At 44.7% G+C, this 14,001-nt stretch overlaps 1 protein-coding gene across 2 annotated transcripts in view; it reads right to left on the bottom strand.

Moving 5' to 3' along the window:
- Positions 1-14,001, bottom strand: part of RAD51C (RAD51 paralog C) — a 30,833-nt gene that overhangs the window by 3,678 nt on the left and 13,154 nt on the right. For both annotated transcript variants that reach the window (XM_048519349.1, XM_048519348.1), the window contains 3 exons: positions 12,486-12,552; positions 8,478-8,538; positions 2,189-2,249 (listed from right to left, as the gene is read on the bottom strand). In XM_048519349.1, coding sequence (XP_048375306.1) covers positions 2,189-2,249; positions 8,478-8,538; positions 12,486-12,552 — 189 coding nt within the window. The remainder of the gene's footprint in view (positions 1-2,188; positions 2,250-8,477; positions 8,539-12,485; positions 12,553-14,001) is intronic.

The following is a 14,001-nucleotide window of genomic DNA, read 5'->3' as shown; positions in this document are numbered from 1 at the left end:
CTACAGAAGAAGAAGAAGAGTTTGGATTTATATCCCCCTTTCTCTCCTGTAAGGAGACTCAAAGGGGCTTACAATCACCTTGCCCTTCCCTCTCACAACAAACACCCTGTGAGGTGGGTGCTGCTGAGAGAGCTCCTAAGAACTGTGACTAGCCCAAGGTCACCCAGCTGGTGTCTGTGGGAGTGTACAGCCTAATCTGAATTCCCCAGATAAGCCTCCACAGTTCAGGCAGCAGAGCGGGGAATCAAACCCGGTTCCTCCAGATTAGAATGCACCTGCTCTTAACCACTCCGCCACTGCTGCTCCCCTGTACAAGAGGGTAATACAGATGAATATGGGGTAGGGGGTGGTGGAACACAGTTTAGAGAAGAGACAGCTAAGCTGAAAAATGACAGAGGTTTATATAATTATGCATGGGGTAGAGAGAGTGGATGGAGAGAACTTTCTCTGCCAGAATACTAGGACTAGAAGGCAGCCAGTGGGCAGAAGATTCAAGATGGACAAAAGGTACCAGTTCGTTACACAAGGAGTAATTCAAATGTGGAAATTGCTGCCAGAGGATGTAGTGATGGTCACAGGCACAGACAACTTCAAAAGAGGATTATACAAATTCATAGAGGATTTGCCTGTGGCTACTAGCCAGGGTGACTAAAAGGAACCTCCACCTTCAGAGACAGTAAACTTCTGAATACCAGTGCCTGGAGGCAAAATCGGGGCAAGGCCTCTGAACCCTTGCGGTTAGCCCTCCAGAGTAACTTATTAGCCATTACAGCCATTAGTCTGTAAGTCATTGTGTGAGACAGGATACTGGACCAGAGGGACCACTGGTCAGATTCAGCAGGGCTCTTACGCTCATATAAAAAAGCTCCAATACTCAGTTTCTATTCAGGCCACAGAAAAACCTCACTTCTGAAAAGGCAACTGTAAAAAAAAAACCTCTACGGAATGCTATAGCAACATGTTGTTACCAAGAGCACACATGGCAAGCGAACACTTATAATACGGCAAGCTATACTCGTGACATTTCAAGGGAACAGTTTAAAACTGATTTTTCTTGGCTGTCTCTCTGGCAGAAGCTGTCCACAAAGATGACAGAGTGTTGCTATCACAATATTTACCATGGAACTGTTCTAGGACATTTCAAAGCTCAGAAAACATATCTAGAGAGATCCTGTGGATGGATCCTGGTCACTCCGAGTGGGTGTTGATGTTATGTTCCCTAGTCAGCCAGACTACTTGCATGGTGTCTTGCAAGTTCAACTGGCGGCACAGGATCATGCCATTTCCTTTCAATGTGAAGATCCTGCCATTGGCCAACCCCAGAAGTTATCTACATTTGTCCAGCTGCATGACATCATTATACCATAACTAATCTGTCTCAGGCCACTGATGCACTTGTGGTCTCCTTCACATGGAGAATACATCCGCTTTAGGTTGATTTTCAGTTATGCATGTATTTCCCCCTCTTCAGAACTCACTGCACCACAGATCAGAGAAGCCCTGTGTTTTGTGAAAGCTGGCAAATGTGCGATTTCCCCCTGCTGCCTTCACAGGAAAAGTGAAACAGACCAATGTGTTTTGCTTCCTTCATGTTTTCCACCCCTCCCTGCCCATGCAAAAGCAGTTCTGTCCACTCCCCTGCCAGCATTTCCATGTGATCGATGGAGTTTTTTATACTTTTGATCTATTGCAGGAGCAACAGATCGCAAAAACAGCTTTTTAAAAAGGCGGCAAACAATCTCCCCACCCAGAAGCAGGGGGAAGGCAAAATGGTGGCTAGGCTCAGGGAAAGAAGCTGGGCACCTCCTCTCATGTAAATAAAGAAATGCAGGGAGACTCTACTGCAAATCACACAGTTGTGCTACAAACAGTAATGCCCAAAGGGCATCACAGTAGCTTCCAAGGGGAGAGGGGTAAGTGTTATACAGTGCAAGCTGGATTTTGTGTTGTATCCTGACATACTGGTGTACATTCTTTGCTTTGCCAGGAACAAGGAATGCACATTTCACAGCCAGGGCGAGATAGTGGGAGAGTCTGGAAGTGTGGACAGTTCAGGAGGTTGCTGAACAGGACATACTATGAAGCTTTCTACCAAGGGTTCACCTTGAATGCTCGTGGCTATTCCAAGATGGACTTATCTGTTCTAGAGGCTGATGCCTAGCCTTTGAAATCTAACTCCCAAACTTACCGTAACACAATATGGTACAGTTGACTCCTTTTGACTCGGGGACTTGTACAGTGTTGCCAACCTAGAAACGACAAAAACCACTGCCTTTCAGAAGTTGCTCATGTCTTTAGAGGGAACAGCTACAAATATTTTACACTGTTTGCATATCACTATCGCAGGCTAAAAGGCACAGGAGAGGTGATTTTTACTGCTAAGTTTAACATTCAGAAAGCAAAAATCTACCCGTGGAAGTTTTCCTTCTCTAAGCCCCGCTGCAAGGAACTCGGGCTGTGCAAGCAAACTGCCATGCCATGATAGTTTTCCTTTTCAACTGTGTCTTTTTGACAAACAAGGCTCAAAGAATTTTGCAACACTCCTGTGTATTTTAGAGCAACTTGTGTAGGAGAATTCCTGTGTACTGGGCCCAAAACAGGGGAAATGAAGCAACATTCAGATGTCAATTTAAACAAAACCACTTACACTGCCTACTCTCTTCTGGGCTCATTTCAAAGTGCTGATGAAATTCCTTTATGCTCTTGGACCAGAGTTATTCCAAGAGATCCTAAAAGATTTCCATAGGAATCTACACAATAACTGTGGTCGTAATTTGACGAAGGCTTATTCGGAGTGCTACCATCACCTGAAATAAGGTGGGTGGTCAAGCAAAGCAGCTATTTTACTGACAAAGAAACACTCTCACTTACAGATTCACAAGCATTACTGAATGTCTCTAGTGGCAGCTGAAGACATACTTTAGCTCTGCTGATTGTTTTTGTTTACATAGTGATTAGAATGTGTGATTATTGTTATATTGTATTTTAAATGTCTGTAAGCCATCTCAAATATCTCTGATGGAAAAGAATAGAAATTACTGAAATAAACAACCATACACACCAGCCACAGAAATAAATTCAGCTACAGAGAGAACAGCAGTCATTCCATTGGGTTTTGACCTTTAAGGCCTTACGCGGCCTGGGACCCTCGTACCTTCAGGACCCCATTACCCCACATGCCCCTACTCGCCCTCTGCGTTCAGCAGAGGCAAATTTACTGGTGGTCCCCGGCCCCACCGTGATGCGGCTGGCCTCCACGCGGGCCAGGGCCTTTATGGCCCCAGCCTGGTGGAACACTTTTCCTCCAGCTGTCTGGGCCCTGCGGGATCTTGGTGAATTCCGCAGGGCCTGTAAGACCGAGTTGTTCCCCCGGGCCTTTGGAGCAACCAGCCGCTGAGTATGGCGCCCCTGCTCGATTACATCTAGATTATCCTCCTATGGAGGAGTCCGGCCGCTCCCCAGGGGAGGGTTTTAAGGGAAAGGATTTACCGGATGCCTTCTATTATGACATTACTGCTGTTTTAATGAAATTTAGTATGTTTTAATGTTGGAGCTTTTATGGGTTGTTGTTGTTTTAATTGTATGGTTTGCCCTCTAACTTGTTTGTATTAGTTTTGTTGTACACCGCCTGGAGCCCCTTGGGGGTAGGGCGGTATAAAAATCGAGATAATAAAATAAATAAATGAATAAATTGCCAGCAACAGCTGGGCTATATATCTTCATACTGGACTGCAATAAAAATATGTGAATGAGGAAGGAGACCAATGATTTTATGAAGCAAGTCTGCTGGACTTGTTTATGTATGTTTAGCTGGTATTCTGAGAGCCAGCATAATGTAGTGGCTAAGAGTGGTGGACCGGATTCGATTCCCCATTTCTCCATAGGAAGACTACTGGGTGATCTTGAGCTGGCCAAATTCTCTCGGAACTCTCTCAGCCCAGGTACAGGCAGGCAACGGGAAACCATCTCTGAATGCCTCTTGCCTTAAAAACCCTGTGGGGTTGCTCTATGTAAGCTGTGATTTGCCAGCACACCTGGGGGCACTCACACACACAAAGCTGGTATTCTGTGGTTTGCTGCCCTAGGATTTTCATTTGTTCTTTTACATAGCAGGTTTTTGTGAGTGCTTCGTAGGGTGAGGTATAAAATATTTCATGCCAACGGAGGCGAGTTCTGTCATTTTAGTGCACTGGGTGAAATCGGGATCTGCCTCGGAAAGCAGAGAACAACGCTTTGCTCTCCTCACCCTTCCCTAGGAAAGCATTCTGCTCTGCTCGGAGATAACCTACCAAGCATTCCCGCTAATTATTTTTAGGGCCTCGGCTGCTTCTCCCTCCCCTCTGTGCCATTCTATTAGTAGCACATAATTACTGCCTGAGGAAGATTACTACTTCGCAGTAGCCACACAGGGAATTCCTTAGAACATTTAAATTGTACTTACAGCTCAATTCTGAGACATCCTAAGCAAAATTCTTGGAAGCTCGCGGCTGGAGCTCCACTGTTGGCCTCCAACTCAACAGGGACCCTGTTCACCCAACAATAGTTTCACCCCTCAAAACCCTCCAATGTACTAACATTTGCAATGCTGGAGGAGAAATGAGAACAGCGACAGGTATTGGATTTAGTGGCGGGGGCAGGAGTTTTAATTGATAGACTTGTACAGGGGTCTGCAACCTGCGGCTCTCCAGATGTTCATGGACTACAATTGGCCATGCTGGCAGGGGCTGATGGGAATTGTAGTCCATGAACATCTGGAGAGCCACAGGTTGCAGACCCCTGGGCTTGTATATTCCAGCTGTCGCATAAACAACGCGATAAGAATCCAAATGGACTGTAAGCTACAGGAGGATCTTCACCAGCTCATAGACTTTCTTCTACATTTACAGCCTTTAATGGAATTCTCAAATTCCATTAAATTCCATTCTCAAATCCTGAGACACAAACACAGCCTCAGTCAACAATACTGCATGAAGACCTAACTTCTCTCTCTCTGCCAATGTAATGTGAATTATTAGACAGATTTCTATTACTGAACACCAGCTAAATGCCAGAAATTAGTGGCCTTGGCTAACAGAAGGAAATAATTTCCAGAGATGAACTTTTTAAGGGTTTGATATATGACATGGCTTAGTTCAGACATCACACAAAACTATGGTTTAATTAATGGAAGATTAGTGTGATCATCTGAATGAGGGCCACTCAACAAACTAGTTATTCTGGGTCCAGGATATAAAACTATGGTTTAAAATTGATTTATTAATCCCACTTAACGGCCAAACACAGTGTCACAGAACACTATATAGCAGTGATGGCGAACCCATGGCACGGGTGCCAGAGGTGGCACTCAGAGCCCTCTCTGTGGGCACGTACACACAGAGATCATAATGTGGAAGGCGGAAAATCACACCCCCCCCCCCCCCCCCACACACACTCAGACACATCTAGGCTGGCCTGGGCAACTAAGCATGACATGCGCGCACCGCGGTGAGCAGGGAGGACTCGGCTGGTGGGCCTGGTGCCTGTGCTCCAGGTGGCTGCTGCCTGGGGGGGGGGGGGGGGAAAAGGAGGCAGAGATGCTAGAGAGGCAAAGAGCGGTGCATGCAGGACTTGCTGAAGGCTAGAGCAGGCTGGTCCCTGCTCGAGTAGGTGGGGTGGAGGAAGAGGGAGCCAACCCTTTTTTCTAAACTAAAACCTCAGCATTCAGGTTAAATTGCCGTGTTGGCACTTTGTGATAAATGTGGGGTTTGGGTTGCAATTTGGGCACTCGGTCTTAAAAAGGTTCGCCATCACTGCTATATAGCTTAATACTGCCTCCTTCCCAGTGCCGACCTTACTGCAATGCAGGTCGAATACCAGCCAGCTGTCTGTAGAGAAAAAAACCACGAGGCTTGTCGAGCCAGCATTTGCAGAACGGTACCAGAACTGGAATAATCATCAGTCAGCTGAATTTTACAAAATAACCGCAATTAAAATAAAAACCCTCCTTGCATGAAGACTGAACTTAGCCCAACTCACTCCATGGCTACGCTAGTTCTCATTTGACTTCAGCAGCTCCTGCTCCCAAGTCTGACCTACATTTCTCTATTTCTACAGCATCTGCACACCTCAATGGTTTGATGAGGAATCTGGACAGCCCCCAGGAATAGGTGGGCAGGTTCGGTTTCTTTCCTTGTCTCCTAGAGTGTTGCTCTCCTGTTTTGTTTTTAAAACGTCTCTGGAGAAACGTGCACTTCCCTCATTCTCAACCAGCGTTCATCATGACAACATTCACGCACCACATTTGCGCAACTGTGTATCTGAACAAAGACCAGCATGAACTATGTAAAAAAAAAAAAAGGCTTGTACGAGCATGCATGTCACCCTGCAACCAAGGCATCAAATGTATTGTTGCTGATCTCCTGAATTTAATTATTATGCCATCCAAAGTAATCTTGTAGAAGTTTTTTTTAACAATACCTTTTATTGGCATATAAACACATAACATAGCATAAAACTACCCACTAAGGATAGCAGATGGGGGAAGTAGAAAATATGCAACCTAGTTTTAATTGATTGTCCATATGATTAGACACGTTTCGGATCTTCATTGCCCTTGTTAGGAATGTGGGTTTTGTCATGGAGTAAGTATTTGAGGCTTCCTTTGTCGGAGGTCAGTAGAGCTTCATTTAGATGGGGTTTGATGAACGTGTCTCTTGGGGATGTATAGAAATTACAATGTAAGAATACATGCTCAGTGGTCTCTATATGCCCCTGTGAGCATGGGCAAAGCCGCTCACTCTACGGGATATTTGCAAATCTTCCCTTATAGCTAGCCAGTGGAAGAATGCTAAGTCCAGCTTGCATAAAAACATGCTGAAAGCATGGAGAGGTAAGATTTGAAAAGTATGCTGGAAGGAGCCCAGGTTCTGAGGGGAGACTGTATATCAATGGGGAACAAGGTCTCATTGCATGAGCAAGTAGAAGTTAATAACCAGTGGTAAAGCTGCACTAGTTAAAATATCGAAGTAAATTTAGTTAGAACAGAAGGTTTAATCTCAATTGACAAAGTATAAAGGTCTCTAAATAATTTTATTAGTCTTTGCTCAGTAACCTCCCATATCCATTTTTTTGAACGTAAAAAGCCAGCAAAATGTTTTGTTCACTGCACAGTGTTTGTACAGTTTGTTGGTATCGGTGGTGGTAGCAGATCTTTTGTTTGGACATTTATTGAACGTCGCTGTACCAACTTTCCTGGGCTTCGTATTAATTTCTCAATATTTTCTATGAAAAATGTATTGTTGCTAGAACTACTGAGCACCTCTAGCAGGGTGTGGTAGATCTGTACTCCCAAGCTGTTTTTTCCCCTGCATGGGCAGTAGTGGGGAAATGAAAGGATCCTGAAGGAAGAACAACCCTCTCCAACAGTCAAGACTTGGAAATATCCCTGGCAGAGGTACCGCAGTGGATTTTTTAGGGACAGTGAATCCATCCCATCATCCCAACCATCTGGGAAGACAGTAGGGAAATGCTGAGAGGCTTTTGGTCTTTTTAGCTATTTTTATTTTATTTCATTTCATTTACACCACATTTTTCTCTCTAATGAGGACCCAAAGGGGTCCCCTTCTCCATTTTAACCTTACAACAACCATTTGAGGATACTCAATATATTGTCGAAGGCTTTCACGGCTGGATCCAACTGGTTGTGGGTTTTCCGGGCCATGTATCTTCAGAGGTGTATCACAGAGGGAAGTCTGTTACACAGTCTGGAAGGCTGGACACAGTGTGTAACAGATTTCCCTCTGTGATACACCTCTGAAGCAGCCACAGATACAGGCGAAACGTTAGGAACAAGAGCTACCAGACCATGTCCACACAGCCTGGAAAACCCACAACAACCATTTGAGGATATGTTAGACCGTGTGTGTGTAACTGACCCAAGTTATTCAGCAGTCTTCTGAGGCAGTCTTCTCAGCAGGAAGAATAGAAGAAATCAAATCTGGGTCTCCCAGATCCTAGCCCAACACTAACCACTAACTTACCACTATGCTGCTCTGATTTGCAGTTGCTCACCGCAATCTCTGCCAGTGAAAAGATTTTCCCAGGACCTGCTAACCCAAGATCCTTCCCAAACCGTAAGCAACAGAGATTGAAGTTGGAACCTTCTGCACGCAAAGCAGGATCATTAACCTGGAGTCATGGCCCCTCTTTCAAACTGAAACGTTTAGATGAACAGCAACCCTTTCCATTCTCAGCAGAGAATCTAGCAGAACTCACCAGTTTCCACTACCTTAAAGAGCAGAAATGAACTTCTCAAAACCCACAGCAGGTGCTAGTGGCGTCCTGCAACCCTAACAGAATTCAGAAGCCTTCACAAATGTTTTGAATTCTTGAGGAAAAAAAGGTTTAATCCCTCCATGCAGAAAGTTTAGATCGCCCACATCACTCACAATTTAGCATTGACTCAGACCTGCATCTCATTTTATGTATTTATTACTTACCTCTGCTTATTTTCCCAATGCAGGATTATGCGGATGGTGGCTGCATGGCCCCAGCTTTCTCCTAGAAACACAAAACCAGGTACATTGTTGTGTATTTGTTGCCCTTAGCACCAATTATCTATTTTAGAAGAGCTTTCTACACATCTTTCCTTCTACTCAAACTCGTTAACATCTCAAAAATGATCTGTGGAACTTGCTGCTATTTGAAGAAACCAATATTCAGGTACCTTAAAAGAACACTGTATACATTCATGGCAGGAATATTACTATTAGGTAAGACAATCACCGCATGCATCGTGATCCTTAGGGAATCTACTGCTATAAATGTTTTTATGATTTTAATGATGATATTTTTTGACATGCCAGAAGCCACCCTTAGAAAATATCAAATAAAATGAACCTCAGGTAGGCACAGGATAAAAATTAAGTATGCAATATGGAAAGCAAGGGCAGGGTGAGGTAAATCTGAATCAAGATACCACTCCTTGATCTTTAGTAAAACATTCATTGATTGTTCTATTATTCCCCCACAAAAACTGTTTATTTCAAGGGAATTCTTGATTTGCAGAGAGCTTCCCGCTCACTTGCAAGCAGCATAAAAACAGACATGTGACTTCACCTTACTGGCAGAATATCTTTGTGCTCAGGAGGTCCAAGATTCAGTCCCTAGGATCTGCAGTTAAAAGGATCTCAAGAAGAGAAAAAACTTTGCCTTGGAGAGCTGCTGCCAGTGGATACTCAACTGTTCAAAGATAATGCCCCAGGGCTCCAGTATAGCATATAGAAGCTCTGTATATTCAAGATTCCGCCAACCTTTGGCCAGTCTTTTTGATGCAGCTGCACATCTATTTGATTCATATCTTTGTTTTGTACCATTAAAATAGTACTCACAGTAACCACAAGCAGGCCAAAACAGGGTGCCCACAGTCACAAAAAGAGAAAACCCAGGCACCCAGCAAAAAGCAGAGAGAAGGTCGGGAAAAGGATGGCAACAGAACATCATCAGAGGAATGCGAGAAACTGAAGGTGCTTTTGAAGGAAAGTAATCTTATTTTCATCTCATTCCTGAGGTTTGATTTCCAGACAGATTGATTGAGCTGGTCTTTCAGTACAGTCTAGATGGGGCTCTGTACTCAGAAGACAGATTGGATTTTAAAGCAGTCATCTAAGGAAAACGCTGCCGCCACCCCCACACACACCTCCCAATTTGTCTGCAGACAGCTTTGGCATCTCCAACTCCAGCACATCTGTCCTCTCTCAGCAGACAAACGTTCAGCTCCACCCACTCACATCTTCATTAGCGCATCCAAAAGAAGCAGCAGTATCACTCCAATAGAAGAATCCTCAAAATTAAGTGTCTAGACCCTGGAGGCATGCTGCCAACCCTCATTCACTGCGCAAGCATGAGATTTAAGGTTCAGAAGCTGAAATTAGAGTGTAAATTATACAAATGAATGCCGCTTTCCATTCCCAACTATATTTCTTCCCAGGCAGGGGGCAAAACGGTTTCATATACTGCAGCAAAAGGCAGTGCTTTTGAATTAAGCTGGCGGGAGATTAATATTTGGCTCGATCACTTAATGTGCCAAGGAAAAGCGGCCTCAGATTATCCAGCTCGGAGCTCAGTGTTATGAAAAGGAGGCGTCTGAATGAAGTTCCAACGGTTCTTGCACTATCTAAGCACCTTCACAGCTTTCCTTCCACTAACCGTCCCCCCCACACCCTAAAACAGTGATGCCGAACCTTTTTGAGACCGAGTGCTCAAATTGCAACCCAAATCCCACTTATCTATTGCAAAGTGCCAACACAGCAATTTAACCTGAATATTGAGCTTTTAGTTTAGAAAAAAACTGGTTGGCTCCCTCTTCCTCTGCCCCATCCGCTCGAGCCTCCAGCAAGTCCCACATGGACTGCTCTGTTCCTCTCTAGCATATCTGCATCCTCTGCACACACACCCTCGGGCAGCAGCCACCCAGAGCACAGGCAGCCGAGTCTTCCCTGCTCACTGCGGTGCGCGCATGTCTTGCTCAGTGGCCCAGGCCAGCCTAGATGTGTGTGTGTGTGTGTGTGGGGTGTGTGTGATTTTTCGCCCACCACATGACGAACTCTGTGTGCATATGCCCACAGAGAGGGCTCCAAGTGCCACCTCTGGCACCCGTGCCATAGATTCGCCATCACTGCCCTACAACAAAACTAAGGTTCCTGGGTTTTTGAAAAAAAAACAAACTTTGCTGAAGCCTCTTCTAAATGTCCGCAAACTAATGCAATAAATACAGTGAAAAGAGGAAACAAATCTAATAGGAGGCAGCAGAAATGACAAGTCCTGTCCATTCTGGAACAAAAACCTGGTTTTCAGACTGGACCTTTCACACACAAAGAGGCCTACAAAACTAGAAACTAGTAAATTGTAGCAATTGATCATTTATACCTCTGCAATGATGTAGCAATTCCCAATGTTTTTCTTAAAAGCCCTCCAAGGGAGGGGGAAGAAATGGTGGCGGCAGGAGCAGAGGATGCTGCGCGGATTCTCTGCTGCAACTGACAATGTCTGGGCAGCAGTGGCAGGTGCTACTCAGAAAATAGCTTCTGTGTATAAACAGACACATGTTATGGATAAGGACATGCAGAAGGGCCTGGTTATACACAGGTTTTGGAGGCTCTGAAATTATTTTATTATTATTATTTATTTAATTTGATATACCGCCCAATCCCCAGAGGTGTTCCCAAGGTGCTCTTGGTGACTCATGAATGAAGGTCAGTTAGTCTGATGAATAAAAGCTTGTTCGCTTTCTAAATGAATAAATTTGAATAATATTGTATTTCTGTGAACTGAAATTTTAGCTGGTTTTAATTAGGTAAGCAGTTTCAAGTTAACTTCACTGAGAGAAAAGCAGGATATACCTTTTTTCAAAACCTGCAAAATGGGGCGGGTGAAAGGAAGAGGGAGACAAGTCAGGAATAAAGTAGAAAAAGAAACTACTCTATTTACTGGCTGAAGTCCCTGTTTCCCTTCCCTCAAGCTGTTCTGAGAAGCTTGGAGGAGACAGAGAAGAGAGACGGGGGATGGAAAGCTCAGTGATTAAATGGCACCCGTAAGGGAGCCAGAATCCGCCCAGGGACTGCCAGTTGCCGACCCTTAAATCTATTAGACCTAATTTGCTTTGTAGTCTGAACATCTGCCAAAGAAATCATGTGTACAACAGAAGGAAGGAGGTGCGGAAGACAAAAAGGTCAGCCTCTGAAAAACGAGGTCTTTATCTGCATGCACATTTCAAATCCAGCATCCTCCAAGGACATGCCTTTTATTTTGTTCAATTTATCTTACATCACCACTGAGCAGCCGAACTGCTGAACATACACATTAAGAATGCCATTTCTTTTGTGTACTGCCTCCCCCCCCCCAACAATCCAGGGAATTATTAGGTGATTCGCGGGGGGTGGGGGGAGAAAGAGAGAGAGAAAGCACACACGCTAGGCTAACCGTATTTCCATTTTGATTGAAAACATTCCCTACTGTCTTCAAAAATGGTGCCAATTAAAACAACCCTCTCCGACAAGGTCTTGAATGCCATATTTCGGTTTACTAGGAGTTTATTAAGAGACTCTTGAAAGCCATGATGTTCATGTTAATATGAATTGCTTTAACTGTGCATGTTCCCATTGACCCTGTAGCTGTTGTATCCCTGATGCCCGTTCTTTGGCGGGTTTAAGACAGATTTTGTCTTCATGAAATGTTCTTTTTGTATCCCCAGTGAGGTACTAGCACAGAAAATGTTCCATGCAAACTGTAAACTCTGAACTTTCTTTTTGACAGCCGGGGCAACCATGGAAGTGGTCCAGAGAAGCAGATCTCCAACCATGACATGCCTGCATCATCGAGAATATCCTTCAACCAAATGCATCTTTGGAAAGAATCATTTGGGAAGCAAGATCAATGGTGCTGTTGATGGTGTTTGAAAGACCTTAAGCAGATAGAAAACTCTTTCTACTTGTAGCCTGAATACTCACCTAAGGCAGGAATCAAAGAGGAATGTTTTTGTCCAATTTTTGTTGTCATTTGATTGGTCAAAACTACCTGAAAGGAGGAAAAAGCAAAAGAAGAACTAGCATAAAACATGGGAGGCAAACAGAAAGGCTGATTCCTACAGAATACTCTGCAGAGGCGGAGCTACCAGGGGGCTGGGGGTGCGCATTGCAGTGAGCGCGTGCCCGAGGGGCAGGCGGAAAATCGCCCCCCGCACACACTTACCTTTGTGAAACAGTGCATGCTGGAGAAGCGGCCTGTTCCCTTCAGGCTGAAAACGGCCTGGTGGGAACTACGTTTCCCAGGAGACCTTGCTAGCCCCAGGGTCTCATGGGAAGTGTAGTTCCCACCAGGCTGTTTTCAGCCTCAAGGGAACAGGCCGCTTCTCCAGTCTGTACTAAGGTAAGGGGCAGGGCACTGCGCTGGGGGGCCGGCAGAAAACACAGAGTGCACACCGGGCGCACTCTGGCCCAGATGTGCCTCTGATACTCTGCATAACTCTCAGGGAGAGAGAGAACACCTGGTTTCACACTTCTACCTTACTTAAAATGGCAGTCTGCATCACAGAATGCAGGTGTACAACAGATGGATTGCCACCCAGAAGGAACCATCAGTTTGCAAAAACCTCAGAAGGAACCATCAGTTTGCAAAAATCTCAGATCTCTATCATTTTGTTATTATCCAAGCGACCTGATGTAGGGTGTAGAGATGACAACATCCAGAATGTTTGGATAAGTGGAAGCCTGAATGGGGAATGGGGAATTTGGGGTGGGGGTGGGGTGGGGCGAAAAGGAACATTTGGATGAATGGAAGCCTGAATGGAGAACTGGGGGGAAATAAAAGGGAAGGTATATGGGGCAGAACGGGATTGGATAAATGAAATGCTGAAGAACAGTTCACCTGTACTTCTGTTCCAGAGAAGGGAGAAAACACACAAACATAATTCAATAAGTCTGAAGTATCAGCAATGAGCTTTTTACAAGAAAAGTGAACTGACTATGGATATGTACACACAAGAGGACTGTGCTGGACTGAATGACCTTGGGGTCCCATCTGCCCCTACTGTTCTATTTGCTAGAAAACCTTATTTATGGGCCAGGGGACTCAAAGCAGGAAAGTCTGTGCGAAATATTATCAGTTGTTAATAGCTCCATGTTTTCCACCCTACTCATCCCAAAAGCAAAGCCTTGTTGTGACGAATTGTTGTGGCCCTGCACAGCACATTCAACGGCCCAAGATGTCAATTGCGAACGTCACAATGGTGCAACAAGACAAGACATCAGTTTCCTCCACTTTCCTCCCCACTGCTGAGTAAAAACACACGAAGGGTTTTATTTTTAGCCACAGAGCAATAAAAAAGAAATCCCAGCGTGCACATAGAATCACAATTTAGGAGGAGCTGAGTTACCTGGAAACAGGGGAGAGACAAGCACCATTCCAGAACTTACGTAAGCTCCATTCCTGTTCAACGCAGTAGGGCTGAAAAAAGCCCACCTATAA

This window comes from Sphaerodactylus townsendi, linkage group LG16 (genome assembly GCF_021028975.2).
Source record: "Sphaerodactylus townsendi isolate TG3544 linkage group LG16, MPM_Stown_v2.3, whole genome shotgun sequence".
Lineage (NCBI taxonomy): Eukaryota > Metazoa > Chordata > Lepidosauria > Squamata > Sphaerodactylidae > Sphaerodactylus > Sphaerodactylus townsendi.
The sequence above is the reverse complement of the archived record's forward strand: the minus strand, read 5'-3'. Positions and strand labels throughout refer to the sequence as shown.